This window comes from Daktulosphaira vitifoliae, unplaced genomic scaffold (assembly GCF_025091365.1).
Source record: "Daktulosphaira vitifoliae isolate Bord-2020 unplaced genomic scaffold, ASM2509136v1 Scaffold_5, whole genome shotgun sequence".
NCBI classification, from domain to species: Eukaryota; Metazoa; Arthropoda; class Insecta; order Hemiptera; family Phylloxeridae; genus Daktulosphaira; species Daktulosphaira vitifoliae.
In genome coordinates, this window is record NW_026099576.1 from 10,592,909 (window position 1) to 10,609,581 (window position 16,673).

At 28.2% G+C, this 16,673-nt stretch overlaps 1 protein-coding gene across 3 annotated transcripts; it reads right to left on the reverse strand.

Annotated features, from left to right (window-relative positions):
* Nucleotides 1-139: 139 nt before the first annotated feature.
* LOC126907062 (uncharacterized) lies at nt 140-16,269 on the reverse strand. Of its 3 annotated transcripts, XM_050688085.1 has the most exons (4): nt 15,403-16,269; nt 3,076-3,099; nt 1,629-1,844; nt 140-1,565 (listed from the first exon to the last, which is right to left on the reverse strand). In XM_050688085.1, the coding sequence occupies exons 1-4, from the start codon at nt 16,046-16,048 to the stop codon at nt 1,543-1,545; spliced, it is 909 nt and encodes a 302-aa protein (XP_050544042.1). In that variant the 5' UTR covers nt 16,049-16,269; the 3' UTR covers nt 140-1,542. The 3 variants fall into 3 exon arrangements, with proteins under 3 accessions (XP_050544042.1, XP_050544041.1, XP_050544040.1); XM_050688084.1 differs by lacking the exons at nt 1,629-1,844; nt 3,076-3,099 and having other exon boundaries at nt 15,163-16,247; XM_050688083.1 differs by lacking the exons at nt 140-1,565; nt 1,629-1,844; nt 3,076-3,099 and adding an exon at nt 12,950-15,099 and having other exon boundaries at nt 15,163-16,243.
* Nucleotides 16,270-16,673: the final 404 nt, after the last annotated feature.

Consider the following 16,673-nt stretch of genomic DNA (forward strand, 5'->3'; position numbering starts at 1 on the left):
AAAAATGTTTATTTGCTAATGTATTTTGATTGTTACTAAGAATGATAATGTATTACTAATATATTTATGAAGATTGTAAATAATTTTGGGCTTTGCCTGTAATAATGTTAAAATAAAATAAAAATAAAATAAAATAATTATGATTTTAATCACTCTCAGATATCATCTATACTTGTCCCAATTATGTCACGACTCTACTGTGCTTCTGTTATTTACAAGTAAATACTGGCTTTTTACAAATTAGACAATTACTTTTTTTTTACATTTTTAACGTAATAGATCTTTTAAATAGAAATCGTAGTATTCATTTCTATATAACACTTGATGATACAATAATTCTACAATTGAAATAATCAAAACTTAATTAAATTTTAATTATTTAAAAATAAACAAATATATCTAGATTAAAATGAAATTCAACAACACATCAGAAGAAAAAATCATAAATCATATCTCTTAAAATTATGATTTTTTCCCAACTCAAATAAGAATTTAAAAAAAATGTAAAAATATCATTTGACGAACGCATCCGGAACGTGAAAAACTGTAGTGTTATCGACGTGGCAACCGTACAATACATATACAGAAAGCTATAAAAGAACAATTTATGCTAGTTCAAAAATTTAAATTATTTTTCTTAATTTAGAGGAGACAAAATATTTAAAATTTTATTCAATGTAAGTTAGATTCATGATACTTTTTAATATTAAGTGGCCCCATTACTATAGCAAATTCTTGTTTGATATTTTAAAATAAAAATACCTAGTTGTATGTTTTAGCCTCGATGCAAAGCTGAAGATATTAATTTTACCATGTGATTATTTTTTTGTATGTGTGTTTACAAATCGTATCTAGTTGAAGTCATTACTTCTTAATTAAAAAATTTTCCCTAGTTTCTTATAAAAAGTGGAAAACTCCCCAAAAATTACGATTTTTAAAATCAGTAAATTTCGTAATTAATTTATCTTTTTTTTACTTAACTGCCATAACTTTTTAAAAAATGGATATATAAAATAAAATTTTTTTATATAGATACATTACTTCCCTTTCATTGGGTTTATTATTTTTCAATATTTGACCATAAACCTGCCCACAGAAAGGTTTTAAAATAGTAATTTATGGACAAAAATGTGCACAACACATTGATAATGATCCGAAAAGCCCGCTTTATAAAAATTTTGTTAAATTAAAGCTTAATTAAAACTTATAAAACGTACAGTTAATTTAAAAAAAATTTTTCTCCCGAAGACTTCTATGTATAAATGACAGCCATACCATATGTAATTTTTGTGTTAAATTTTCCATTTTATATTTTCAACTTTAAATTGCTAAAACTTTTTGGCAAATGTATGAATAATTATTTTGAGTTACTATATAATTTTATGATTTACTATTCATGTTCATATTTTAATAATATTTTAAAGATTTTGAAAGTAATAATGTAAATTATGATTCATTATGAAACAATTGTAGAATAAAATTAATTTTACTGCAATATTTAATGAGCTTCTATTTGCATTGACGTTGAAAGTTCTTTATCAATTATTTAAATTCCAATTCTTGATCTAAAAAAATATATATAAGACTATGAATAGATGTTTTAATTAATATTTTTTTATTTTACATACCTAGTTCAAATAGCTTCTCTGGTGTTGGGGCAAACGTTTCTTCAGTAATTGAATCAAATTTAAATCCCAGTAGGAAATACTTTTCTATAACTACTGTTTTGATATAATCATTAATTTTCCTTGTTAAAAATTTAACAAATACTATTTTTACACCTTGGTCAATAATAGCTTTATATTCTTGATTCCATTCATTCCATAAATAATTCGTATCATACGGTACAAAATCACAATATAGCCTAGTTTCATATTTTAAAATGTCTATTATATTATTACAAACTGAATATAACATTCCTAATGTTGAAGAGTTTGTAACATCACATGATGGAAGTGGATTATTTAATTTGTCAATAATATCTTCTATTGCCTCCAAAATAAGTATCATTATGTAGGGAAGGTGGTTTTTTGACTTTGAATTAGTCAATGATAATTTACGTAATAAATCTAATGTGTCTAGGGCTCCTTTCATCAATGTTGCAGTTGGAACAATAAAAAGGGCTATTATGTTTATGAGTTCTTCGGTATTAATGTAACCATTTAATAAGTAGTTTTTTATTTTATTTTTATTGTTACTAATTTGCAGGCACTTTATAATAATTGAAAATAGATTATTCATAACTTTTGCATATGAGCATCCAAGATATACAGTCAAGGTTCGTACCTTTGGCGCATATTGATATACTAGTGTAGGTTTTTCAATTATTTTTGTATGACTATATATTTTATTTATATATTTTATAGAGTTCACATCGTTTAAATTTTTCCATCCAGGATACTTTAATAACTCATATATTTGCATTAATGTTTCCTTTGTAACGTTCATTGTTTTTGTACACAAAATCATATAAAATAATACTAAACTAAATTTAACAATTTTTAATGAAAACATTTGAAAAATAATTAAAAATTATTATGATTAAAATTTTTTGAAAAATATATAATTTGACAAAGTGTCAAAAACACGTATTAATTCTGTTCTGCATTTAGAAATGATAAGACTAAAATTTATATAATGTCTGTGATATTATGATAATTTTCTTTAAAGAGAATTGTTGCCACATAAACTTATTATTTACGTCACAAAAAAATTGCGTTATGGCTCCAATTGCATAACAAACTGAATAATATTAATATCTTTCTTTGTTATAATATAAAAAATTGAAAAAATTATAAGACTATGAATTGATATTTTAATTAATTTTATGATAACTTTTCTATATACAAATTTCAATTAGCTTCTCTGATGTTTGTACAAACGTTTCTTCGGTAATTGAATCAAATTTGTTAATTTAAATTTGGATCAGTTCGATATACTTTTCTATAATTACTGATTTGATATAATCTTTAATTTTCCTTGTTAAGAATCTAACAAATACTAATTTTACACCTTGGTCAATAATAACTTTATATTCTTGATTCCATTCATTCCCCAAATTATTCGTTTCATAAGGTACAAATTCACAATATAGCTCAGGTTCATATTTTAAATTTCCTATTATATTATTAGAAAATTAATATACAATATTAAATGACCAAGAATTTATAGATTTACTATTACTAAATACTATTGGATCATTCAATTGGTCAAGAATATCTCCAATTCTACCTAACAATAGACTTATTATGTAGGGATGGTAGTTTAACTTATTTATAGTAGACCATAGTAATCTATGTAATATATCGAATGTGTCTACTGCTCCGTTCATCAATGTTGCAGTTGGAATAATAAATATGACTATTATGTTTATAAGTTCTCTGGTATTAATGCAACCATTTAATATGTGGTTTTTTTTTTATTTTTTATTTTTTACAAGTTTGTAGGCATTTGATAATAATTGATAATAGATTATTCATAACTTTTGCACATGAACATCCAAGATATACAGTCAAGACTTGTATCTTTTGCGCACATTGAAACCGACGTGTAGGTGTTTCAATTAGACTTTTAAGATAATATATTCTACTACTTTATTTTATGGAGTTCACATCGTTTAAATTTTTCCATCTCGGATACTTTAGTAACTTATCTAATTTATCTAATTGTAACTTTTATTTTTTTGTAACAATTAGTGCTTTTGTATATAATATTACATAAAATAAAAAAAAAATAATTTTTAAAAGATTTAAAAAATAATTTATAATATTTATGATTGATATTTTTTGAAAAGTATGTAGTTCGACGAAGTGTTAAAAGACACGTATTTATTCTATTCTGAATTTATATACAATAATACTAAAATTTATAAAATATCTCTGATATAATAGTTTTCTTAAAATAGAATTATTGCTGCTTACACTTGACATTTGCGTCACAAAAAAATTTCATAACGGTTATTTTATATAAATGAAAATCTAGGTTAACAGGAAAGAGCACATACAGGTTTATGTTAAAAAAAACCAGCACAGTAGGGGCGCGGTGTAGGAGATGACAAAAGAAACAATTTCAGAGCACTAAACTGCAACCGTTTTGGAGTTTTGGAATTTTCGGAAAATTTTGTATTACGTGGTGTCCTCCATCATGTTGTGGCTGATGATATTAGTTATTGTTAGCAATTTTAATATCAGTGCCGAGTTATATACCATTAATACAACCTTTACCGTATATAGTTTACTCACGAATAATTTTGTTGTGTAGAAAATGGAACAATTAAAACAAAAAATGAATAATCAAGCCAAAGGCATAAAATACATTAAAATGTCTAACCTGGCAGAGAATCATGCCTATCAAGTGGTTTCAATGAAAAATTTGACGACAAGAAATAGCGTTGTGGTGGTGGCACGGTTGCCCGATAACCGCCAAGTTTATGTCCTCAGAATACAGTTGACGGACGATGAAATTAAAACGTACAACGACTTCGACACTAAAATGTCATTTATTTACAAAGGAAAATCTGGAAATGCATATTCATTTGACTTCCCATACATTTTTTCAATGATATATCAGCAAAATCTGTTTATATTTTTTTCTTATGATTTCCGTACAACATAATTTGAAATATAATTATATAGTCCGTAAATAATCTATTTGTGTTTACATTATTATTCTAATAGTATAGAACCTAATAGTAGTTTATGACCAAGGTAACTGTAAATTATACTTTAGATTAATATTTGTAAGAATAATAGTTTTTTAAATTGGTGGAAAATATAAAAGCAAAAATTACAATAGCCATACTTTAGAGTAGGTTTTAAGAAAAAAAAATCTTATTATTTTATTTAAGTTAAATTTCTGTACTATTTATAATATAGTCCGTTAATAGTCTAGTCGTGTTTACTCCAATAGTAAAAGTACATTGAACTGAATAGTTGATGATAGAGGTGTTATCATGTTATTTGAATGCGGTTGTGGGTCTTCATTTGTCGATAGTACTGGTTTGAATGTGTCACTGTAGTATAAATCAAAGTCATCGTCAAACTGTTGTTTCAGAGAAACGCGGTTTGTCAGCGTCTGCGGGTAGAATGACCAAATGCGCGTGCATGCATGTTATGATAGTTTAATTTTTTAAAAAATTAAACGTCTATTGACAACATTGACGTTTTTATTCGATACGTGAGTGACGATTTAACCACCGCGGTTGGGTACTAAATGACTTTACCAATCACAGTATAATAAAATTCAACGTTGTACTACACACAACGTACATACACCAAGTTATGAGTGAAATAAGAGACTTATCGTTTAAAACGCGTAAAAAAACTGTCGATCAGGTACCGTATATGCCGCTGTTTTGGATGGAATCATGGAGAAGCTTGTGTATGAACAACAGCAAATTTCATCGTGGTAAATGTTGAATAATGACGAATCCCGTAACGGTTCATCAACGCTTGGAAATATCGGTTGTAGAACTCGGTACCACGGTCGGTTTACATCAGCTTTGGATGACGATCCTGTTCGAGAATATCCGAAATTGCTATAGTCACGTTCAGGTCCGATTTACTCTTTAACGGTACGACCCTCGCGTACTTTGAAAAACCATCCACGCACGTTAAAATGTATCAGTAACCACGACCACGTACACGCCCATTTTCACAAAATCCACGTGCCATATGTCATTGAGTCGTTTGATGTTTATCCGTGTTCGAGTGTATGTTCTTCGGGGCGGTCGATGTAGTTCGTACGCAATTTTCGGTTTCATAATGTAGACAGTATGTTGGCAATGTATCTGGCTTCGTATAGTTCTTTTAGTATATAAACAATCTCGGGTGACACTCCAGTGTTGCCAGCCGATATGATCAGCTTCAAACGTTCAACAAGTTCATTGGGATCGTCCAAGTACACCCAGAGAAAAACCTCGATCTATATAATAAATTCATTGTTCAACTTGATAAATATATCATTACTATTGAATCAATGATATATTTATCAATATGATATTTTTTTTTCTTGTCTTGAACAATAATTATTTATAAGAATAGTTATTTTGTTCGTATTAATAAAACATTATCATAAACCCTTGATAAAATTTCTCTTTCAATTTTGATTGAGGTTTTTCTTTGGGTGTATAAGTAATCTTTTTCACCGACTCTTAGATGTAGTACTAATCCTACGCTGCTGAACATTGCCTCGATAACTTCATTGTATTTAGCACCTCCCTTTTTCAATGTCATATTTTTGTTTAGTTGAACTCCGGTTTCATCCAATATTGTCTTGTACTTTTCCAAATCTTCGTCGGTAAACGCAACGGAGTTATTCGAAAACAACAAATTCACTAGTCCAATCGTCAATGGGTGTATTGTTCCATTTAAATAAATAGAGTCACTGTCAACGGTTATATCGTTTGTATAACCCATTCTCAGCTTACCGTCCATATGCATTCTAGGACCGTATTGTTTATCTTTCAATGAATTTTTGTCCACTATTCTATAAGATGTGCAAAATCTAATTTTGAATAGCTATTTTCTTTATTTCTGATGCTGCTGCACATTAATTACATTGGAAATCCTATTGAATGGTTCGATTATTGGTGCTAGATTTTTCCGAATGTGAGTCGACGACTCTGACTAACCATGACGCAATTCTGCATATTTTCGTTTGACATTGTCTCGGACTTGGTCCAACAGTTCCATCGAAGATTCCTAATTGGCAGTGTGTCATATTGTAACGTACGTGTCAAACCTGTACCTGTATCAACCACTATCACGATAAAAATCCGTACATATCACTGTGACCCCATATTTATGGTATTCCCAACACTAATTGCAAAACACTTTCAACTCATTAAATTTCATATCACAACACGCGTATTCGTCGTATGCATGACGTAGGTTGATTTCGTTTTGTTGAAAACTGACATCAAATTTAAAGAAAAGATACAATTTTTGGTAAAAATTGGAAAATTAAAAAAATTTAAATAAATTGTACAAAAACTTATTTGAAAGTGTTTATAAGAAATTAGTGAACTCTAAATAGGCGTATTAAGAAAAGGTTAAAAGAGGACCAATCCTCAGATTACTTCATTCGAAAATATTTATTTTGATTTATGTAATTGTAAAAAGATTTATTTATTTTAAATACCTTCCCTCACAGAGTCATGACTCCTGGGATACCAATAGGAATTCTTTTTTAAATTCCAGGACAGAATTCTTAATTGGATATCCATATATATATATACTCTAATGAACGGGCNCCCAGATTACTTCATTCGAAAATATTTATTTTGATTTATGTAATTGTAAAAAGATTTATTTATTTTAAATACCTTCCCTCACAGCATCATGACTCCTGGGATACCAATAGGAATTCTTTTTTAAATTCCAGGACAGAATTCTTAATTGGATATCCATATATATATATATACTCTAATGAACGGGCTGCTACCCTATGAACAAATAGACACTGGTTTTCGATTACNAGACTGATGAATTAACAAATAATATTTATTGCCAAATCGGCAATAAGTGTAATTATTATAAAAACCCAATAGACCTGACCATCAGTCAGATCAGTCGACTCCAGTGCCTTGTGTCATTCATCAGTCTCAGTACTCGGTTGTCGCTGTCCGGCTTACTGTTTAAAGTAAAGTCTTTGTTTATTCCTTTTCTAATCTATATACTCTTTTCCTCGACATTTCAGAGTACTTGTGTCTTGCACTTCGTCTGCACCTCGTACTCTGTTATCTTTCCTCACCTGGTACGCCTAGTATTTGTGTCTTGCACTTCGTCTGCACCTTATACTCGGCTACCCCGTTCTCTCTTTGGAGTACTTGTGTCTTGCACTTCGTCTGCACCTCGTACTTCATTGTCCTCTCCTATACCCCAAGTATTTGTGTCTTGCACTTCGTCTGCACCTCATACCTAGGTGTTACTCTTATTCTCCCTTCCTATAACAACAGCCTTTCGACACCCACAGCTAACCCGGAGTGTCAGCCGAGCACGGTGACTGCTGTACGACAACACGCACGTGAATACCTAGACAGCAGGCACCACCTCCTCATATTCATCTTCGTACACATAGTTTCCCATTTACCTTATATCATTTTCTTTACTGTGTTACGACAGCTGCTACCCTATGAACAAAAAGACACTGGTTTTCGATTATGTCAATTGATTTAATTCATATTTTATTTTCCTTGAGTTAAAATTAAAACTTATTTGTGTTGTCCCAACTATTCTCCTAACCGAATACGTGTTAACTGGCTCTCTGAAAAGGAATCCAAACCAGCCGAAGGAAGAAGTTAATGTAAGAGGCTTAGAGCCGATTCAGTATTTCTAATTATATTAGATTTTAGCTTTTTACTTGAAACGCTGAAGTCTCCCTTATTTTTTATTATTCATATGGTTATTTGAACAAATTTCACTGGTGACAACAGTTAATTTTTCCTAGGTTATTCACAGTTACACTCTAGCGGGATTAGATTTAGCCTTGTCTCTGGGAAATATTTATAACAATAAAATTGGAGTACATTATCTGATACAATTCGCTGTAAACATTGTCTTTGGAAGGTGTTGGTTACAGTATTATTATAACGACTTTATCGATATCGACAAAAGTGAATTTCCGGCCGATAGTTACAGTCCACTGATAGATAAAAGTAGTATATTTTCGTCTAACCTTATCCAAGCGGCTGATTCCCAGGTAACCGTTATTATCATTGTTCAATCGGTGCCCTATTATAAACGGCGACCTCGTACCATCTTATCGCGATTACTTTACTACAACAACAATAGCAATAATAATAACACTTGTTTTCTAAAGCTGTAGCAAATTTGACCGTATACGGAGATATTGTTTGTCTCCGCAGCTTATTAACGCAGCTGCATTAGATTATTAAGGTTTTGTAAATAAATATAATATTCACGGTCAATACAGCGGGGAAAACTTTTGGCACGAATTAACTGCACTGAACTACGTCACGAATGCGCTTTTAGATAACTAACACGCTACGCGATGATACCCAATATGATTATCATGCTAGAGAAAACCTACGTAGCAAAGGGAGGAACACCGCTACCGAAATTCTACCACACCATACGTCGCTTGAAATTCCAGTCCGTGAGCCCGAAGTGGGTGTTCTCGACAACTCTACGGACCGTATCGTTGAAGGAGAGACCTATGCGAACGTGAATAATCAGCGGCCCGTCGTAGCGCCTTTACCGGAGGAACATCCGGTGGACCTCGCGCTACGCACATCAGACGACAAATCTGACGTCGAGGGAATAACTCGCGCAAGCGTACAACTTAGCGCCGTGCGTTGCTCGCTTGATAGGCCTTAAAAATTGTATATATTTATATATTTTATACAAGTAAAATTATATTTTTAATTATTTACATTATAGTGTAATGTTTCTTGTACTTGCATGATTTTGAGTGTTAAAGAACTTTTATACATTTCTTAATCTTTGTTTAAATAAAAATAAGTACATAAATAAAATAAACGTATATAAAAAATTATATCATTTTTATCATTAACTTTTGTTCCGGTATTGATAAATACAAATTTTAATTAATAAACGATTTCGGTAGTAAGAACGCGATAAATTAAATACAACCTAAAAATCTTTAAATATAATAGACGATAAAATTGTTAACACAGTTGTAACAGCAGAAATTTTTATTTATTTTTATGTGGTAACATTGTTTAGTTGTGTGTATATTCAAAATACACACAAGTGTGTGTATTCTTAATATTTCTGTTTGAATAATTAACGTTGAAAAATGGGCGAAATCAAACGATAAGATTGCTTATTGTAACATAACTTTATAAAAATATAAATCTATTCGTTTTCAATAAATATGCAATTATTGAATTCGAAGAAGACCAATGTCAGGTTATTCCTACTAAATGGATATCAAAAAATAATAAGGTTTGTTTTTTAGCTTCGATGAGAAGTTGAGAAGGTATTGGTTTTACTAAGATGTGTTTTTTTTTTTTGTGTTTGTTACCACTTTTTAAACTTTTTCAACTTAAATTTTGAAAGTGTTCCGGAAAGTCTGACACTTTTATATATATCTTATATTAAAGATAATGTAATGTACTTTATCATGAAAAAAAAAAAAATTCGGACTTTATTTTATCTTCACGGTGAAAATGGCTACCAAATGCTATTTTTGTGTGAAAATTTTCGATTTTGTATTTTACATTTTTAACTTTATTATGCTATAACTTTTTGAAAAATGTATTGATCAATACAATTTTTTAATGAGAAATAATATTTTTTAATAATCCCTTTTTCATTCGACATACTTTATCTTAATCAGGATATCAATAAGGAACTAGCAGATTATGTAGCTTTTGGAATAATCCACCAATTTTTTAAAATTAAACACTATCTAAAGATTTGTATCGAAGCGTTTTTTTTATAGTGATTTTAATCACTGTCAAATATCATTATATTTGATCCAACTATGCCACATCACCACTGTGCCGCGACCCCCCGTGCTGGGTTTTTCAAAACAGTTTTTATTCTGAAAAAATGTTTAACCAATTAGTTTCTAAAAATGCTACTCCTAAAAAATCACGGTAAACATCAAATATTTCGAAATTATTGGGATATAGTAGAAAGTATATGTTCATCATAAGTTTGAAAACTTTAAATTAACGTTTAATTAAATATATTAATAACTAAAGGTATTGTTGAATATTCAATGTTAATTAATTTAAATAATATAATATCTTTTATAAAACACGAAAAAGAACAAAATTTTATGTGTTAAATGTTCAATTAAAATTATCTTAATTAAGATTTTTCTAATGTTTTGCAAGTGGGCTTTTATATTAATTCGGCCTGTAACAACAACGTGGTTTGCCACTTGCATAACGACTAGCTATAGTACCTAGGCGAGGTGTCACATCTATCAGATATGATTACAGGACCATAGGTGGAATTTAATTTTAAGTTAATTAAAAATATAATCTAAGTTAATATGTCGTTATATGTATAAATTACTATAATACCTCGTGGTTTATTAAACACAATTATGACAATCAAAGTTGTATGTGGTTGATATGTAAAACATACCGTAGCCCGTGTCTAAATTAAGGAATAGGGATAAAATACACGCGAGTAATTAAGTTACTCGCGCAATAAAATAAATATTACAGTTGAAGTTAATAAGGAAATTTAATTTAATTGTTAAAAAAAGAAAATTAAGTTAAACATGGACAAAAATGCGAATGCATCAAAAACCATGTCTACAAATAAAGGCAATACAAATAAAATAAAATATTTAATCAAAATAAACAAATAATATTACAAACATCACGGACGGTATTGGAACACATCCGTTAATGTTAATCGGAAATTAATGAAGAACACCAGGAGCGGTCTGGACACTCGCTCCTTAGCGTTGGCTAGAAGAAAAGGGAAACACGTGCTCTCCACACATAAACATAATTAAGTTAATTTACGATAAAATAAAATTTAATAAAATATAGCTCATTACACAAATATAATATATAAAAGAAAACGATACCCGGTCTCCGAAGAGACCCATTATATTATAAATTATATATTATAAAGACAGACATGGTGGCTCTACTCCATCATTGAAAAATATGTCAATAAAACAACAAATGTGTGCACCCTAGCACGGTCAATGACAGAAGAAGGAATGGAGAAGAGTCAACACCGATCTAACGGCAATTTCAAATCGATAACGGCCAGTCTTTTTGGAAGGGATCAATACTGATTAATAATTCGATTTTAATTATATTTCTCTTTTATCGCCTTATCTAGCGGTCAGCGGCAAAATAATGAGTGGTTGACACTGCTGTGTCAGAAAAAGGTTCTTTCACGCAATAAAATAAATAAGTAGACATAACAAAAAATCATAACCGGTCCACCTTCGAATTTGTGACGTTACAGTTTTAAAAATAATTATTGTCACTATTAATTAACTAATTAATTTCAGTAGATTTTTTAAAAGAAAATTTTATTATTTTAATTTATTTAAATTTTTCCTCGAAAATAATTTTCGACTATAATTCTGTCATTTTTTACTACTTTACTTTTCATCTCCTTATCAATTATTATTCCTGCACCATTCTTTGTATTAGATTTACCTGAGTATATTATTTTATAACCCTCACAAGTACTGATAATACTCAATGAGATAAGAAGTAATTAATAAAAACAAATATTTCTTCAAATTATAGAATTTATTTTGATAAAAATTATATAATAAAAACAACAAATGTAACATAAATACATAAACAATTGTTTATATATATATATATATATATATATATGTTACATTATTATTATTACAGTATTATAATTAATAAAAATACTATTTAAAGAGTATTTTTATAAATAATATTTTGTTTTTTTTTAAATAAATTTTGTAACAATTTTCTGTTCAAGCTGTATTTAGCTGTTTGTAGCACACTCACAGATAATCATCATATTCTGCTTGATAATAATTACCAGAAACTAGTGATCCAAGGTTGTATTTTTGAGCAAATTTATGAATAATAAACGAGTATCATTACTAGGTGATCTACATTAGGATTTTGATTAATTTAATAAATGGGACCATGATTTGATATTATTAAAAATTTTAATTTCGAAGTAATATAATATAATGTTATTATTTTAATATTATTAAAATTATAAAATGTTGACAAAACAATAGGTATAATTCAGATATATAATCTGGGTAGTCAGATTTCAATGTAATATTGTCAATGTTAAAGTACATTTATATTTATAACACATACGAAGATGGTGCTAATTAAAATATTAAAATTTAATTTATAAAAAAAGCTAGTTCCTACAAAAAAAAATTCAATTCAAGTATTTAAGGGAATTCGTTCCAGAAAGGACGGCTTTTTAGAACAAATTCCTTTACAACACTGCTAAAAAGTATTCGTATAACATAATATACGAGGTGTGTTCAAAAAGTAAGGTGACTTTTCAAATTTCGCGGGCTACGTCCGTTCGATCTTAGATTTTTTTTTATGTCATGTTGGTACACTCGTACCGAACATCTGTACACAGTTTCAAGTATATAGCATATTTAGTTTGTTTTTGACAGATACAAAGATTAGACGTATTTTGGTGTGCTCGGCGATTTTCTGCTATCAAAAAAAAAATGGATCAAAGAATTTGCATCAAATTTTGTGTCAAAAATGGAATTAAGTGTTCTAATAGACTTGAAATGTTGACAGTAACATACGGTGAGTCCGCTCTGAGTAAAAATAACATTTATAAGTGGTACAAGCTTTTCCAAGATGGCCGAGAAGATGCCAATGACGAACCTCGCTCTGGACGTCCCAGCACGTCAACAACAGATGAAAACGTTGAAGCAATGAAGAAAATTGTTTTGGAAAATCGACGAATCACTATCAGAGAAGTTGCTGAGGATGTTGGCATATCGGTTGGCTCGTGCCATGAAGTTTTTTCGGATATTTTGGGCATAAGACGTGTGTCAGCGAAGATTGTTCCGAAACTGCTTAATTTTGACCAGAAGAAATAACAAAAAGTGCTTATCAGAAGTGTTTCGAAGATTGGAAAAAGCGTTAGCACAAGTGTATTACATCTGGGGGGGATTACTTTGAAGGGGACAACATAAACATTGATGAATAAATAAATAGTTTTTCATAAAAATATCAAGTCACCTTACTTTTTGAACACACCTCGTATCTCTATAAAACAATGAAAGATTATACCACCACTGTTGATAAAAATGTTTTATAACAATGATATATATACGGGTGATATAGGCTATATATACTATATATATTATAGCCGATGCTAGATTCTATACTATATAAAATGAAAACGTTTGAAATGTACTGTAATTAATATAAAAACATCGTTTAACGATTGTTCTTCTATGGGAAATCGGCTATCAAATTAAAACAATTACAATAAAAAAATTATTTTCAATTTTTAATAATGTTCCGGGACTTTGGTATTCTTCAAACCTATACCAAATTAATGTTAGCATTCCAAAAAAATAAAAACATTATTATATTATATTATTAAGGTAGAAATAGCTTTAAAACATTGGTTTAATGTACATAAAACTAATTCTTACTTTTAGTTATATACATTTTTTTTTTAAATTTAACATATTTGTTTATTATAATAAGCAACTTAACTCACACTTTTCATTAATTTCATTAAGTCACGCCTGTACTTCGCATTCTATGCACCTTTAGTTACATATTATTCTTGAATTTTTAGAATAGTATGTAACTAAAGGTGAGCAGAAATAAAAATGTATAATTTATTTTTATTCTGTAAATAATTAAGTGAATTTTGATAAAAAATCAATCAGTATACACGACAAAAAAATTTAACAAACCACATATATAATCAAAATATGTACATAATTTTTTTAATTCATTAATTACGAAGTATTTTATATGTTCATCTGTAATAGTTTATAATGGTGTGTAACTTTATTTTTCAAATAGTAGTATATATGATGAACTCCCTGATTTATTAAATAATGATTTAATTATGAAAATGATTTGTTTGATAATAACTTTTTAGATTAATATTTTAGAAGTTATTAACATTATTATAGCTTGGTTTAAAGAGAAGTATAGCCGTAAAATGTTTGGTGATAAAAACACCCACCCCTTACTTCTTGTACTTACATTAAGTTTGTATAATTTATAGTATCAATATTATATATAACTTCTGTGAGTACAACCAATGAATAATTGTATGATTCACCATTCATGTTTATGTTTTAATAATAATTTAGATTTTCAAAATAACAATGTAAATTATGATTAATTATTAAACAATTGCACGACAAAATTAATTTACTACAACATTTAATGAGGTTTTATTTGTATTGGTATTCAAAATTCTTCATGTTATTTAAATTCCTAATCATCGTCTAAAAAAATATATGTCTTATATATATATATTTAGATTTTTTTTTGAGGATTAATATGTTCTAATTGATTATAAAATATAAATGTAGAACAATATTAATATTATTAAATCATATAATGATTTATTTTTATTGACTTTGAAAGTTCTTCACCTGTTGCTTTAAATTTCAATTCTTGATCTAAAAAAATGTATATAAGACTATGAATAGATGTTTTAATTAATATATTTTTATTTTACATACATGCTTTAATTGGCTCCTCTGATGTCGGGATAAATGTTTCTTTAGTAATTGGATCAAATTTAAATCCCAGTAGGAAATACTTTTCTATAACTACTGTTTTGATATAATCATTAATTTTCCTTGTTAAAAATTTAACAAATACTATTTTTACACCTTGGTCAATAATAGCTTTATATTCTTGATTCCATTTATTCCATAAATAATTCGTATCATAAGGTACAAAATGACAAATTAGCTCAGTTTCAGATTTTAAAATGTCTATTATATTATTACAAACTGAATATAACATTCCACATGTTGAAGAGTTTGTAACATCACATGATGGAAGTGGATTATTTAATTTGTTAATAATATCTTCTATTGCCTCCAAAATAAAACTCATTATGTAGGTATTATGTGTTTTTATTTTTAAAGTAGGCATTGATGATTGGTAAAATAAATCTAAAGCGTCTACGGCTCCTTTCATCAATGTTGCAGTTGGAACAATAAAAAGGGCCATTATGTTTATTAGTTCTTCGGTATTAATGCAACCATTTAATAAGTCATTTGTTTCTTTATTATTTTTTTGACAATTTTGTAGGCATTTGATAAAAATTGATAATAGATTATTCATAACTTTTGCATATGAGCATCCAAGATATACATTCAAGGCTCGTATCTTTTGCGTACATCGATTCGCTTCTGTAGGTGTTTCAATCAGACTTTTAGCATAAAATTTTCTGTTACAATATTTTATTGAATGCACATCATGTAAAATTTGCCATCCCGGATAGTTTAGAAACTGATCAAACTGTATTATTAGTTTTTTCTTAGGTGTTGGTGCTTTTGTATAAAAAATTACATAAAATAATAAAAAAATAATTTTTAATATATTTAATGAATACATTTAAAAAATAATTAATAATAATTATGATTGAAATTTTTTGAAGAATATGTAATTTGACGAAGTGTAAAACACGTATTCATTCTGTTGTGCATTTTAAAAATGATAAGACTAAATTTTATAAAATATCTGTGATATCATAATTTTTTTTAAATAAAATTGTTGCCACATAGATTTTTCATTGCGTCACATAAAAATTGCATTAAAGCTCAATTATATAGATGAATAGTTAGAGCTTCGATAACAGAACAACGCAAACACAAGGTTTAGTTTAATAATGACACAATGAAGTATTACAAAATATTCTATAATGAACGAGTATTAATATTTAAACATTTATTTTAATTTTTAATATGTTAAAAATAGACCGTCCAAAATTCAATATGTTTTAATATTATATATTTTTTCTGGTCTTTTGTAGAATATTTTTATGGTATTGTATAATTTTTTTTTTTAATTAAAGTTGCAAGTTTAAAATTGATATCATTAAATAGAAAATTTTATGATGATTTAAAAAATGTTTTTGTATATATTGATCTAGGGTCATAAACTCATATAATTACTATTTAATAGTAAACTTATGAAAAAAACTCAATATTTCGTTAAAATTACCTATTATATTTTTTGT